This window comes from Babylonia areolata, chromosome 29 (genome assembly GCF_041734735.1).
Source record: "Babylonia areolata isolate BAREFJ2019XMU chromosome 29, ASM4173473v1, whole genome shotgun sequence".
Lineage (NCBI taxonomy): Eukaryota > Metazoa > Mollusca > Gastropoda > Neogastropoda > Buccinidae > Babylonia > Babylonia areolata.
In genome coordinates, this window is record NC_134904.1 from 25,632,245 (window position 1) to 25,648,431 (window position 16,187).

The window sequence follows — 16,187 nt, forward strand, 5'->3', positions numbered from 1 at the left end:
ATGCACTGGCAACCTCTCTGGTCCCTGCTTAAACCTGATAAGTAAATACAACTACTGGTGCTAGACATGACTTGCTGACAACTGACAGAATAAAACAAACCCTTCCACGGTCTTTCTCCAGCAAGCAAGAACATACTCACACCTGTGCACTCTTTACAACTATGAATCCTACTTTCTCAAACAAACCATTTTAATTTAAACAGAAATGAGGAGTTATCTGTAGGAACAAATCATGTTTTAACTAAAAGAAAAATCATGAATTACCTAAAGGAACAAACCATGTTTTAACTAAAACAGAAATGAGGAGTCACCTGTTGGAACGAACTATGTTTTAACTAAAACAGAAAATCATGAGTCACCTGTTGGTAGAGCATGTACCCAGCGTCGTCGGTTGGATGTCATTTTGAACTGGAGGCGTGATGGGGCAAAGGGGTTGATGAGAGCTCGGTTGAGGTGGAATCCACCCATGGTTCGTGAGTGACCCACTGGGGACCCTGCACTGCCCACTACTGGTCGCTGACAGTACCAGTCTTCACTGCCTGATGAGTCAAAAGACTCACGGCTAAATGTCCTCTCTGGAAATAAGTGAAAATCGTGGTTCAGTTTATGAAAACACAAAATGAAAGGGTGATGAGGGTTGAGGATTATGGCTTTGCATGAAGCTATATTGCAATTACTTTTACTTATTGTCCCGGCTCATGGCATTCATTTGTGCGCGTGTTCGTCTCCCTTCCCCTCATCTCCCTTTCTCCCTCCTCTCTCCCTCTTTTTGCTCCATCATTCTCTTGTGTGCTTAGTTCAATACTGAACTAATGCACGTGAATCTCTTGTGATGTGTGTCTGGCATGTCCTTATTCCTTCTCTTTCTAAACACTTGAGAGGAGTTCACATGTTACATCGTTTGGAAGGATTTTGCTTTGCTTTTGGAGCTGAGTTTTGGTATGAGACGGGTCGCCGGGCCAGCAAGCGAGCTGTTGGGTGTCCTCTTAACAGGAGTTGTGGGGTTCAATTCATGTGTGACCCCCTTCTTCCTCTGTGTGGGTTCGTGTTCTGTGTTTTTCTTCTGAGCCAGTGGTGTGCTTGTTTCCTGGTGACAGGTGAGGGAGAAGTTGTATAGTTAGTTTGTCCTCATGGTGTTTGTGTTGTAACTTGTGACATTTATTGGCATTATGTGACTTAGGTTTTGGATGTGTATATGGCTGAGAGAGGTGTTTTAACGGAAATCTTTTAAATCCAGTACTCTTTTATTTCTAGATATTTTGGGGGGAATTAGTAAAGTTGTGTTTCAGGTTTGTCTGCCATGTATTCAGCTTGAGTTATTGCTTCAAATTTATTTCCTTTAAAATGTAAACTGTGTGTAATTGCAGTCTAAGATTTCCAAAACATTTTTGTGATGTTTGAAATGTGATTGGGGGATTGTAATATTGCCTCACTGAGTTTTGTTTCTGTAGTTTGAAACTAGCATGATAAATAGCGACAAAATGTCATTTAGGATAAATGTCTCTTTCGGATTATATGCGGGTTTACTCTTTTGTAAAACAGCATAGTCTCCAGAGACATGGGAGTCAGATTTTTCCTGTGGTTTTCCCCTGTCTGCCATCCCAATGGAACTCCAGGAATCGTCTCTGCAGTCGTCCTTGGTTCCCTTCTGCCCTGTTCACCCCAAATTCCTCACACCCACTCCTTCCCCTGACCTCCCTACTTCGAATGTCCTCACCCACTGTCCCACATCCCGTACCTCTTTGATTGTGCAGGCATGTGTCTTCATTAGGCATGCTGACAACGGATGAGTTTGGGTGTAGTTCAAGTGAACTGACATTGCACACAACTGGTGCCACGTTTACCAAAACCTATTTACTATGTTATTATAAAACCAAAGAAGTGTACTAGTTAAAGGGTTAATTTTCTGTCTGGACCTGTTTCAAAGTGGAACTACAGTAAAGAACTGAGCTGAAATTTTCTGTGTCTCTGTGTTTGTGTTGCTGGGGTGTTAGTTAGTCTGGGAAGGTGCGGTGTTTCATGGGCAACCCCTTGTGGGTTGCAGAGATGCAGGGTACGTTTAGATTAGTTAGGAGGGTACAATAGGGAGGGTGTCCTTGCTTTGTTCATCCCAACAATCGGCTCTTGGTATAAACTTGTAAAATTGAATGTTAATGAGTCAAGACTCTTGTTTGTTTTTTTAACAGGATGAACTGGACGCTGCTCCTTTTGTTTGTTGTTTGACTACTTCTGCTGAGAGCATTCCTTTGGACTATTGTCTTGTAGAAAGCAGATCATAGGGCAGGGTACTAGCTGTTCAGCATAGATTAACATATCTTGAACATCTGATCACTATGCTGACTAGGAAGCAGGCTGCAACACTTCCACACCAAGGTCAATGACAGCTGCTGCCAAAAGGGAATGACGTGGGTAATTATGGTTTCCAAACACTTTAGTGGTAAAGTAGATCTGCAACTGGCACAGGACAGAATCCTGGTTGTCTCAATCACAAATGACAGCTACGACTTCATTGTTGCAAACACATATCCCCCAAATATTTCAACTGATACAATAGCCTTTTTGAGAGCACTACAAGATAAACTTGATGAATATAGTAAAACTAACCTTCTTCTCTTAGGAGATTTCACTGCATCCTCAGTAACAAATTAGACATTATCTCATGACTCCCTCATCACAAAACAGAAATAAATGAATTCAATGAATTGATCAAATCACTAGAATTAATTGATATTTTGAGGACATTTCACAATACAGAAAAAGAACACACCTGGAGTAGGAAAAGCCCATTTGTCACTCAACAACTTGATTATTGCTTTATGTCAGAAGGTATGTTGCATTTTTGCGTATTTTGCAAATACCAGCATGCACCCAGTTCTGGCCACTAAGCAGTAGACATAGAAAGGAGGAGTTTGTATTATACTCCATGTTTGGTGTTAAATATACTTACCATGTCAAACTGATGCAAACTAGGCCTATTGGTTTGCTCTGCTTGGCCAAATTTCGCGCGGCTAACAGTGAAAAGACGGGCCCACCGCTCTCAGCCAATCAAACGCCTCTAAAAACTATAAGCGCTTAATCATTCCGTGGCCATGAACAAAAATGCCCCATGAGAACCACGGCGGAGACGCGGGGACGGACGGGCGGGCATTCGAGTTTGACATGGTAAGTATATTTAACACCAAACATGGAGTATAATACAAACTCCTCCTTTTGGTGTCATATACTGTACCATGTCAAACTGATGCAGAATTTAAAGCAAATGGAGGAGGGCAACACCTACTGGTTCATATGGGGAGCCCTTGTAACTGAGACGGCAGTGTTAGCCGCGACAAAGGAAATCCCCTTGGAACCGTCAGCCCTGGTCATACGGAAATTCCTGAGGTAGAAGTTGATGAAGGGATTCTCAGACGGCCAGAAGGCTGCCTCCAAGACATGCTGCGTTGGCACTGAGTGCTGGAAAGCAGCCGAAGTAGCTATGGCCCGCACTTCGTGTGCCCTGGGATGAAGACAGCTGATATCCCTGTGTGCATGAGAGTAGGCTCTACGAATGACTTGGGAAACCTGGCGGGAAATGGTGCCTGCAGCAATGTCTTTCTTGTAATTCTCATTGAGGGAGATGAGCAGACACCTCTGAGAAGAACGCCTATGGCGAGACCTATCCCAATAATATTTGAGACACCGAACAGGACAGGTGCCTATCCTCATCATCTTGGGCAAGAATATCAGACAAAGGTCTGACCCTCGGAGAGGGGGAAGGAACCTCAGGGTCTTGGTTCTTAGCCAGAAACTCTGGAAGGAAACGAATAGTGATGGAACCATCTCTGTGGAAGGCCAGATCTTGTGGCATTCCACTAAGCCCATGCAGCTCACTTCTACGACTGCCTGTGGGCAGCCACAGAAGGAAAGTGGTCTTGAGGGTGAGGATGTCAAAAGGAATAGTCCCCAATGGTAGGAAGGGCTGTTTTCGAATGAAATCCAGCACCAGGAACAAGTCCCAGAGGGGCACTCTTCTGGGGTCTCTAGCTTCCTTCAGAGGGGCACCCCTAGCCACCTCTCTGAGCAGGCAATCCGCTTCAAAGGCGGAACCACCTAGCTGTTTGCATTGTGGTACAGAAGGCAGACCTGTACCCTCGCACAGAACTAGCAGACAGGATGAACCGAGGAGCAGAGAGCCAGAAAGTTGGCCAGCTGCATGCTCGTAAGGTTCGTAGGGGTAATGCCCTGAGCTGTACACCACCGCAACCATATCTTCCCGCGAAAGTCATACAAAGTCTCCGTTCCCTGCCTCCTGCTCTGGTGACTATGGAGAGGAGGTCAGAGGAGGCAGACCCCTGGGTCAGCGCAGCCGACACAGAGGCCGACCGAGGGGTCGAGGACTTCAATGGTGATGCTGACAGTTCCGACCGCACAGCAGCCATGCGTGCTGGTGGAGCAGTTGAGGATTGGAATGCGGAGTGCCCGAGCGAGGCTGCCTCAGCAGATGAGATTTGGTTTCAAGTTCCAGGGGTGGGAACATGTGTCAGGGACTGAAGGTCCGGAAACCAGGTCTGGGCTGGCCATTCCGGCGCAATGAGGATCAGCTGCGGGTGTTCCAATCTGTCTTTCCGTATCACCTTGGACAGAAATGGAAAGGGAAGAAACGCGGAGGCAATCAGACTGCTCCAATCTAGAGAGAGAGCATCCACTGCCCACGCTTCTGGGTCGGCAACTGAAGACACGGAAGTGGGAAGTCTCTTGTTGAACAAGGTCCACCATCGGCCGAAACCACTGTTCCCACACCCCCTGAAGGCTGTCCTTGTCCAGGGTGCACTCTGTGCGCATGACACTCTTGGACCTGCTAAGAGCATCTGCCAAGAAGTTGGTTTTTCCTGCTCAGTGTCTCGCTGAAAGTGCAATGCCCTTGCTGTGGCACCAAACGGAGGAGAGCCTCAGTCCGCATTGAGAGGTCTGCCGAGTGCGCTCCCCCCATTTGTTCACATAACATGCGACCGTCGTCTTGTCCGTGAACAAGCGGATGGTCTTGCCAGTGGCCTCCCCCATGAAGTGCAGGAGAGTCCTGCGAACTGCCTCCAGTTCCAGAACATTGATGTGGCATAGGCGCTCCTCCGGGGACCAAGTCCCTGCTGCATAGAGTGAGTCCATGTGGGCTCCCCAGCCCAGGGAGGAGGCGTCTGTGAAGAGTGCCACCTGAAGAGTAGGTGGGGCTAAGGGCACCCCCTGTGTCCAAAGGGGGTGATTAACCACTCTGATCTCACCTCGAGGAAACACTCGCCCAGACATATCTGGGTATCCCATGGCTGAGTGCTCTGGGACCGGCGTAACCTCAGTGCCCTCTGGAGAGGGCGCTTGAGAACCCTGTCCAGGGGAATGAGAGGTGCCGTGGACTCCATCATGCCCAAGAGGGAAGAAAGTGTCTGCACTGTATCTTGGGAGGAGTGGCGCCAGTGGCTGAGGAGGCCTGCCAGACGGTCCCAGTGATCTGGCGCCAGAGAGACTATCATAGACCGCATGTCGAATCTCATCCCTAAGAAGTCGAAGGACTGACATGGGGACAGATCGCATATCTGCTGGTCCATGAGGAAGCCCAGTTGGGAGCAAAGGTCTAGAAGTCTGGCCGTATGACTCAGGCACAGGGCCTGCGACTGGGCCAGGATAAGCAAGTCGTCCAGGTACTCACAGAGACAAATGGATTCCGAGCGGACGATGGACACCAATTCCCGCACCACCTTGGTAGACAGGAAAGGGGCAAGGGACAGACCAAATGGGAGGGCCGGGAACTGGAACCCCTTGTCCCTCCACACGAACCTCAGGTACCGACGGGATGCCGAATGGATGAGTATATGAAAATAAGCATCTTCCAGATCGATAGAGGTAGGCCAATCACCTTGTTGGATGGTCTCCCGAATCTGTGCCTGTGTGTCCATCTTGAATTTGATTTTGGGGAGGAAGTTGTTGAGGGGGGACAAGTTCAAAACTGGTCTCCACCCTCCCGAGACCTTTGGAATCACCAACAACCAGCCGTAAAAACCGGGGCCCGGGTCCGAGAGTTGAGATATAGCCCCATGAGGAGTGGGTGCGATATCTCTTTTTCTAGGACGCTCTCCTGCTCCGTCGAGCTGGGCACCTAAGGAGGAGGAGTGGATCTTTAGAGGGGGGAGATCCTCCACCCAAGACAGCATGTACCCCGACTCTAGCACCGACATAATCCCGTCGTTGAGTCCCAGAGCACACCACTGATGTGCATGCCGGGACAAGTTTCCTACTTGGAGGGGCTGAACGACCGGCGGTGCTGAATCGGGGCCCAGTCATTGGGGGTGCTGCCTTCTGGCCTTGGGCATGGCCGGTCGGCTTGGACAGACCTAAGGTGGTTTATTCCTCTGCCACTGATTCGGCACACGCTGCCTTGACAGGCGGCGTGGTATATGGAGGGGCCCTGGTGGCCAGTCTCTTCAATGGCATAGAACCCTGGAGCCCATGAGAGGTGTGGGCCAAATATGAGGCCACCTCCCTGTTTGTCTCTGCCCTGTGGCTGACAAAATGGGGCGGGAACTGGCCGAAGAGGGAGTGCTGCTGTGCTGGGATGGACCGCAGGGCAGCCCTCTCCTCCACAGGAATGTTAGAGAGGCTGAAAATGGCATCACGCCGCGCTAGCACAGTATTGAAGTGAAGGCTGGTAGCTGTGTCTGCAGCTGCCGTGAGACCAGATGCTACCCTATTGCCAAAAGCGTGTAACCTCTGGTCGGTGAAGAGGCCCGGCGGGACAGAGGAAGGAGACCCCTTGTCCTGATTAACTGGACACTGTTCCCACAGCTCATTGGCCCTGTGAAGGAACGTGTCGAAGGTGTACGCCGTGGAAACCTCGAGGAGGCAGCAGCGGGCCAATTTGTCCCACTCTGCTAACGTTTTAAAGGATAGGTTAGCTGAAGTGGGGAAGGTGGTGCGCTGTGAGACCAACATCCTGTTCTGTGCGGAGGGCTCTGCTCCGCTGTAGGCAGGGTGGTCCTGTGTGTACCAGGACCACAACCCTCCCTTGGAGGAATCTTTAAGAAACTTTCCCGGGGAAAAGGCGCCCGGGGCAGAGAGGGACTCCCTGCCTGGAGGAGGGATGGAAGCAGCACCCCTGACAGTGCGGGCTGACTTAATAAGCCATACCTGCACCATTTCTGGCACTCTGAGTTGCCTTGTGGTTCTGGAGTTAGAGTCACATGGCGTAAGGAGGGTCAAGGGTAACAAAGTAGCCTGAGGGACTGATTCAGCATACGTGGCCCTATTGGGGAGGGTCAGTTCGAGCTCGGCAAAGTCCGAGTTTGGTTCAGGCTGGTCCCTAGGGAGGCACGGGCTCAATCTGTCCCCCCTGGGATGTGGGCGAAGAGTGCTCATCTGCTTGTTCGTCCTCATCCGAAGACAGGGGCTCCCACTCTTGTTCGCAGTCCATCCCCTGCTGGGTGCCATCCCAAGTGGATGTACCCACTGGGGCGTCCTGTGAGCTGTGGTCAGCCCAGCGGGATGAGCTGGGACGATCCCGAGCCGGGACCATGGCCGCCACTGTTATGTCCTTGACACCTGAAGCGGGTGGGGAGCGTGTGGACCGTAGGTCCAACCATGCTTGGGATGGTGGGTGCCACACCTTTTCAGAGAGGGCGTCCCTGGATGCAAGAGTGACCCACGAGTGCTGTGTGGGGACAAACACCCACTCATCTCACTGTAGGACCGAGGGCTGGGCAGGTGGGGACTGCCGGCTCCGCCGGGCCGAGTAGGGCCCCTGAGCAGCCGTCGGTCCTGACAAGGAGGCCGTTGTGACCGTGGTGGTCACCTGTGGGTTGACAGAGGCCCGATTTGTGGACAGAGTGGCAATATTGGTCGAGGAGCTCGACCTGACCGACAAGAAGTCGATCCCACTTGTCGGGGCTGTGTGTGTCACCCTGTGAGATGTGCTGGGTTGGGTCCGGTGGGGAGCAGACAAGGGGCTGGCCCTTGGTGCTCCCGGCAACCCAGTGTGCACCCTAGATGCGCCCCAGTACGGGTAGAATGGGGGTAACTACCCGTGGGCACCAGCCATACTGTGACCCAAACCCCAAGGGTCACTGGTGCATTGACCTCCATGAAGGGAACAACCTGGCCAAGTCGGAGGGAGGTCAGGTCCGACTTGGGTGTCAGTCCCGCCCGAAGACGAGCGGGCTGACTGCCCGGAACCGCCTGACACGCACGGGCCTCCCCCAGCAGGGGAGACCGGCCGGATAGCGGGAAGACCTGCAGAGCAGGTTGCCACGCGCCCCGAATCCCCTCCCGTGGGGAGACTGGGGTGGCTTGGCCCGGGGTGGGCAAAGTAGAGATCCCCCCCCGGAACCAAATTTTTCTCCCCCCCCAAAAGGAGGTGGGGGATGGGGGTCGACAGAGAAGGGAGGAGGGGGAACAACAATGGGGCACGCGAGGGCCGTCTCCGAGTGGGGACCCGGGTAATGGCCGGGCGCGGCCTCCCCTCGGGAGTCCGCGCCTAGCTGTGAGTCCCCACAGCACGGAGATGACTTGCCATTCACCCTTCTCCCTGCCTCGCGCTGGGACACCTCGGGAGGCGACGCTCGTACCTCTTTCCCCCCGGTCCCCTTCATGACCGTTTTACTGGTACGAACGTCGCCTCCGCGATCAGCGTCTAACGACGCATCGCCGCGGTCCGTATCAGGAGGAATCATGAGCTCCGGGCCTGGGAGAGTCTCTTACCGAGTCTCAATCCCAGCATCATGATTCCCTGCCTTCGTGGTATGGCACACGAGGCATGGAACCTGCGCTTAGGCACCCAGCGAAAATCCGACCCCCAACAGAGAAAGGAAAGACAGGATCGACTTAGAGGCAGAAAAAATCGAACGAATCGAGGGTGCCGAGTCGAATCGAGTACACAGAATGTAAGAATACAATAAACACAAGCCGCATGCAACAAAATAAGGCCAAAAGGATACGCTGAACAGCCGAAAAAAGCGTAAGACGAGACAGAGCGTAAACCTGACAAGATGGCGTGGAGAGCCTTGGCCAAAGGAATGATTAAGCGCTTATAGTTTTTAGAGGCGTTTGATTGGCTGAGAGCGGTGGGCCCGTCTTTTCACTGTTAGCCGCGCGAAATTTGGCCAAGCAGAGCAAACCAATAGGCCTAGTTTGCATCAGTTTGACATGGTACAGTATATGACACCAAACTTAATACTCATCTGTGGTCCATGAGACTGGAAATGTAACAACAGCTATCTACAGAACAAAACGTTTATCCAAAAAATGAATGACCTTGAAAAATTAATAAATGAATATAGTAATGAAATATCTTTAAAATAGTTAAATGGGAATTATGTAAAGTTGATACTATAAACTTCTGCTGTGAGTTTGGAAAAGAAATATCTTGCCAAAATCGAAACAAAATCCAGAAGAAAACAAACACAGATAAAAGAAAAACGAATGTGAGCTCATTAGAAATCCTGCTAATGTAGAAGTAAATAAGAGTTGTTTATTTTTTATTGCAGCTAAAGCAGAACTTAAAAATATTAGAACTGGACAAAGCAAAAGGGGTACAAATCAGAACAAGAGTAAAATGCATTAAGGAAGGGGAATGCAACACAAAGTACTTTTGGGCTTTCTGAAAATCAGGAAAGCACCATTAGCAACTGGAAAGTCATTGAGAGTAACACTAATGTTGGAGCAGTGGCCTGGTACAGTCTGTGATTTTTACTTCCACTAGACCTTGAGTGATGGTCTGGGTGCTAGTCTGTCAGTCAGATGAGACAATGAACCAAGCTCATGTAAAAAAAAAAACCCCACGGCATCAAAGGGTTGTCCTCGGCAAAAAGCTCAAAAGAAAAATCCACCTGAAGGTAAAACAAATGCACTTGAAGGCAGAAATCAAAAAATAAAAAGAGTGGTGCTGCACTCCTGACAACGCGCTATCCCCTGAGAGAGCAGCAAGAATTTCACACAGAAAAATCTGTTGACAAAACGTAATACAATACAATACACTTGAAGTCAAAGGGTAAATTTTTCCTGTGCAGATCAGGAACTCTTCTTCATCCTCTTCATTCAGGTCTTCCCTTTAATCCTATTGCTTTAAATTGATGTAGAAACCACTGCCTGACCCTACTGTTCTCAGTAAGTGTGTGCGTGTGTGTGTGTGTGTGTGTGTGTGTGTGTGTGTGTGTGTGTGTGTGAGTGTTTGTGTGTGTGTGTGTGTGTGTGTGTTTGAAATGAAATGAAATGAAATTATGGTGCTTAGAGCCTCGCCGACCACTAAGGCCATCTCAAGGCTATCGCCGCGTTAATAACTACTACAAGGATAAAACAACAAACAATTAAAACGAGTCACCACTTCAAACTTTCCACTCCAAAGTTTGAAAAAAAAACTTCCATAGTTTAAAACCTTCAAATCTGGTTTAAAATGTTCACTTCTTTTAAGAAGTCCACCAGCACCCACGGAGGGACATCACGAAATAAAGTCTTCAAAGAAACCGCCATGTAATGTCTGTTCCTAACGTCATGCAGATCCCAACAGTCAAGGAGCACGTGTTTCACGGTGAGAGGCTCATCACAGGGAATACATCGAGGGGCCTCTTCCCCCTTCAACAAGTAAGAATGAGTAAAAAAAAAGTGTGCCCCGCACGCAGTCTGCACAGCACAGACTCCTCCTTTCTGTTCTTCACCCCCGAAGGGAGGGTCTCTTTTAGGTCTGGACAGATCTGGAAGAGCTTGTTGTCCGTCTGGGTGTTCCACTCCTCTTGCCAAAGATCCTTAACATAAGTGTTCACCTTCCGCTTCATGTCTGTGTATGGTACAAAGGATCTGGATAATTCTTTCTTTACAGCGTTCCTGGCCAGCAGGTCCGCCCTTTCGTTACCACGAATGCCAACATGTCCGGGAACCCAGGCCAACACAACCTCGAATCCTTTCTTCATTGCGAGAGTAAAAGCTTAATAAAATTCCAGCAGTTTGGGATGAGTGATATTCCTGCAGGCGATCGCCTCCAGGGCTGACAAGGAGTCGGAAAAGATCATGAATCTCTTTTGTTTCGAAGAGAGAACCATTTTTACCGCCAGAACCAGTGCGGTCAGTTCCGCAGTGTACACCGAGCTGTCAGACAGGATGCGCTCCGTTGAGGGCCGGTCAGGAAAGGCGGGACAGAACGCAGATGCAGCGACTCCGTCCTCTGACTTGGAACCGTCAGTGAAGATGCTTTGAAAAGTGGGGAATTTGTGACAGAGTTCTGAAAAGTAGGTTCTGTAGGCCAGAGAACTGGTGGAGTCTTTACGGTAGGAGGCCAGATCGAATCGGACCTCAGGTGTTCTAAAGGTCCACGGGGGGCTGTCAGGGAACTTAGAGAAATCTGAGATGCCACCGACATCCAGATCGGCATTTTCTAAGTGCGGCTGAATGCGGAGTCCGAGAGGAGGTATGCAGTTTGGGTTGTCTGTAAATTTCTTATCGAAAGGGTTGTTGAATACAGCGTCGTAAGCAGGGTTTGTAGGTTCAGAAAACAATTTCAAATAATAATTCAGGGTCAGCTTCAGTCTGCGGTTGGAGAGAGGCGGTTCCCCCGCCTCTGCGTACAGGCTGTGCACAGGGGTGGTGCGGAACGCACCTAAGCTGAGACGGAACCCTTGGTGGTGTATAGGGTCCAACAGTTTCAGGTAAGACGGTCTGGCCGAGCCATATACTACACTTCCGTAATCCAGTTTGGACCGGACCAGAGCTCTGTAGAGGTGCAAGAGAGTTCTCTTATCAGCACCCCAGTCCGTGTGCCTACAACTCGCATGATGTTCATGGCTTTTTGGCAAGATACTTTCAGCTGTTTGATATGGCTGAGGAAGTTCAGCTTCTGATCAAAGACGACCCCTAAAAATTTGGCTTCCTTGACCGCCGGGATGGTGGATTTTCCCAGACGGATTTCAGGGTCCGGATAGAACTGGCGAAAGTTATGAAAATGAATACATTCAGTTTTGGAGGACGAAAAGGTGAAGCCATTCTCCTCTGTCCAACACTGGATTTTGTCGACGCAGAGCTAAAGCCGTCACTGGATGCTGGCATACGTGCTGTCCGATCCCTTCTGAACGGACTGAACGATGTCATTAATTTTGATGCTGAAGAGAGCCGGCAACAGAATGCTCCCTTGCGGAACACCCAGCTCCTGCTCGTGAATGTCGGACATGGTGGTGCTGACTCTCACCTGGAATTGTCTGTCTTGCAAAAAATTGTGGATGAACTGGGGCAGGTGTCCTCAGAAGCCGAGCTTGTGCAGGTCCGAGAGGATTCCAAATTTCCAGGTGGTATCGTAAGCTTTCTCCAAGTAAAAAAAATATGGCCACCACATGTTGTTTGTTTACACAGGCATTTCTTACAGTGGTTTCCAGACGAACCAGATGGTCAACGGTAGAGCGATGCTTGCGGAAACCGCACTGTTCTTTCGCCAGAAGGCCGTCGGTCTCTAGTTTCCACATCAGTCTACCATTGACCATCTTCTCCATCAGTCTGCAGATGCAGCTGGTCAGTGCTACTGGGCAGTAGTTGGAGGGGTTTGAGGGGTCTTTTCCCAGTTTCGGTACCGGGATTATGAGGGCTTTCCGCCAGGAGGGTGGAAAAAAGCCTGTGATCCAGATGTGGTTGTAAACTTTGAGCAGGGTGTCCAGACAGGTTTCGGGAAAATGTTTTAAGAGTTTATAATGGACCTCGTCCATTCCTGGAGAGGAATCCGTGCAGGTCTGAAGGGCAGATTTTAGTTCATTTATAGTGAAAGGAAGGTTGAAGCTCTCTGTGTTTTTGGAAGAGAAGTTGCAGGGTGTTTTTTCTGTCAGGTTTTTGGTTTTGAGAAACCGAGCAGATTTGTTGGCAGATCTCGAGTTCTGTTCAATTGTGGAGGCAAGCAAATTGGCAACTGCTTTCTTCTCTGTGACCAGAGCGTCTGAAAGTTTAAGGTGATGAAAAGTTGGGCAGACATTTTTGCCCTTAGTTTTTTTTAAAACCCTCCACACTTTCTTCTTGGGTGTGTTGGAGGTTAAGGAAGAGCAAAAATCTCTCCACAACTTTCTCTGGCTCTTTTTAAAAACATACCTGGCTTTCGCCCTCAGCTGTTGATGGGTTCGAACGCTATCGGTCTCCGGTCTCCGGGCGGTCAGGCAGAGAGTCACCTTCCCCATCTGTGGACGACAGGAAAGTGGTCACTCCCATGCAGATCGTCGTGCACTCTCCACTCGTAGTCCAGGACCAACGATGGATCGCAGACCGACAGATCTAAACACGAGAGCTTTCCAGAGGACAGATGAAGGTAAGTGGGAGACTTGTCGTTAAGACAGCATAAGTCCATATCAGAAAGAAGGTTTTCCAAGAGAAGACCTCGGGCTGATGTCATCTCACTTCCCCAGAGTGGGGAGTGTCCATTAAGTCGCCCAACAGTAGAAACGGTCGTGGGAGCTGGTCGACCAGGTTCATGAGGTCCTGCCTCAGAACACGGACGGAAGGAGGAAGGTACAGAGAGCAGACAGTGATGGTTTTCTCAAGTGTGACTCTGAGTGCCACCAGGGGTGCTTAAAGGAACTGTACTGTATAAATGGGACTTACGTATAAAAAGAGCAACACCTCCCGTCAATCCCTCTTGCTTCGGATGAGCGGGTTTAAAAATTGAGTTAAAACCAGAGAGAGATAAAACCTTGCCATCTCTTTGCAGAGTCTCCTGCAGCGCCAGCACTGAAGGTTTCAAGGCACGACAAAGCAGCTGAAGTTCCTGGAAATTGGCGTAGAACCCCCGGATGTTCCAGTGGATCACTGCCATTAAAAAGGTTAAAAAAAAAAAGTAAAGCAGCAGCCTAATCCATTGCAACCCCCTGCTCCTCTGCTTGCGGTGGCTCAAGGTCGGCCAAGATAGCATATCTATTTTTTTTAACTGAATTTCTCCGATTCCAACCAAGCCGGAATATCTACCACCTCGGCTCTTCCCGATCCCGCCGAGGCCGCAACCCTCCCCTCCTTGGGTTTTGGAGGTACGGGGGGTTTCTGGCCACTCACGCCAGCCCGAGGGCCAGGCAGATGAGAGGCGGGGCGAGGGGGCCCGGGGGGTGGGGGGGGACGGGAGGCGGACAACGTGCCTCCGCCTGAGGCTTTCCGCTCCCGCCCAGCAGCCCCTGAGGACCGCCGTACAGGATGGGAAGGGGTGGACACGGCGCCTCCACCCAAGGCCAACGGTTCTGACAAGGTAGGCACGTCGTCCATCTGCGTCCCTGTGGACGTCGTCTGGACTGCAACGTCCACCATCCTGGGTCTGACGACAGAGGCGTAAGACGCCTTAGGTAATGCGGCCTCCACTTGCTTACGTGCCTCAAAGAAAGAGATTTTTTCTCCGTCTTCACCTTCTGGATTTGTTTTTCTTTTTTCCAGGTGGGGTAGTCTTTTGATGAGGACGGGTGGCCGCCTCCGCAGTTCGCACAACGGGCTGGACTGACGCATTCGCCCTGGTGCGCCGCCTTTGAACAGGTGCCACACGCCTCTTCCTCCTTGCATCGGTCCCGCACATGTCCGAATTTCTGGCATTTGAAACATCTTAGAGGGGACGGCACGTACAGACTTACGTTCACCATCAGGTATCCGACTTGAATGTCCTTGGGGACATTCGGGCAGCAGAAGGTTAGGAAAAATGTGTTGGTCGGGACTCTGTCCGACCCCTTCCTTACTGTCACCGCCAACGTCGGTCACTCCCTGAGAGGACAGCTCGCTCTTGATCTCTGCTTCAGACACTCCTCTCAACTCTGGGCATCTGATGACCCCCTTTGAACAGTTCAGACCTTTGTGAGGGGAAACCCTCACCGCCCTATCCACAAAAGTGGTCGCCTTGAGCAGAAGCTGTGTCTGCCTTTTAGACTCTGTCTCCACCAAAAATGCTCCGCTCCTCAGCCTCTTGATAGATTTCAGTGATCCCACCAGACACTGGAAGCCCTTCTGGATAGCGAAAGGGCTGAGAGCCGACAAGGGCTTGTCATCATCAGCGCCCTCCACCACAAGCCATGACGGTCAAAATCCAGAGGTCTCACCGACCTCCGAATCCGAGTCGTCTGTTCCTGGTCTCCTTCTTTTGCCAAGTTTAGGGGGTGGGGGGGTGTTTGTTTGGAATTCATGGTTTATTAATTGTATATTCATCCCTCCCTTACCCACCCACCATGGGGTCCAACTTAGGGGCCAGGGTCAAGGGAACACCAGCTTGACCCCTTCCAGGTTTCGGGAGGGATATACAACTAACAGCTTAGCTCCAACATGTACCCCCCCAATCATGCCCAGCTCCCAGGGACAGAGAACCGAGCACTATTGGGGTTATCCTCGCTAGCCTCCAAACTGCCAGTCTTGACCCAGCCCCATGAAGGGGTAGCCGATTGACACACACGGGCCAATGTGTGCCGCCTGTCTTAGGAGAGGTCCAAGCCAAAGGGATGTGTTGAGAGCAGCGTGCTCTCTCAATCCCCAGGATCTCATTCCCCTCCATCACAGGTCGCGCTGCACGGCAAACACGGCGGGCCTGAAGAAGGCCGCAGAGAAAAAAGAATGTGGAAAAGAAGGCTTGATGGGGAGCTGAGGACAGAAAAGAGGCGGTAAAAGAAGAATAGAGAATAGCAAAAGGGACAGTGGGTCACTTTTAGTTTGGGCCTCACTCACGACCTGTTCGGCATGGGAAGCCCTATCAGGGGCATCAGTACGAAAACCACCACTTATTCAGCCTGAACAGCTACAATGGCTATGTAGGCTGTCAATCAAGACCTGTGACTAGAGCAGTAAACCCCAAGAAGCACTGATACCCCCGCCGACATAGCTCACTCGATCACTGGCCACTAAGCCTCCCAACCACGATAAGGTAGTGACCCCCCCGGGAGGGGGTCAAGAGAACACCAGCTTGACCCCCTCCAGGTTTCGGGAGGGTGTGTGTGTTTGTGTGTGTTTACCCGTTTTTGTAAAGTGCTTAGAGCCCTATTTAGAGATTAGGTGCTATATAAATTCACATTATTATTATCATAATTATTATCATTTATTACTTTTGTAGCTTAGCAAATTTTTTAGGAAAAAGAAAAATTATAACTGGATTATGCAAAGACACTGGTGAAATTATAAGTGACCAGAATGACATATTACATGAACAAGTATCATTTTATAAAAATTTCTATGATCAAAGAACAGCCACAGAAAATGTT

At 50.2% G+C, this 16,187-nt stretch overlaps 1 protein-coding gene across 1 annotated transcript in view; it reads right to left on the minus strand.

The window, feature by feature from the left end:
• The window catches only part of LOC143274624 (GATOR1 complex protein DEPDC5-like), a 200,464-nt gene that overhangs the window by 74,715 nt on the left and 109,562 nt on the right, over positions 1–16,187 (minus strand). The window contains exon 18 of the mRNA XM_076578494.1: positions 360–575. Within this exon, the coding sequence (XP_076434609.1) occupies positions 360–575 (216 nt within the window). The remainder of the gene's footprint in view (positions 1–359; positions 576–16,187) is intronic.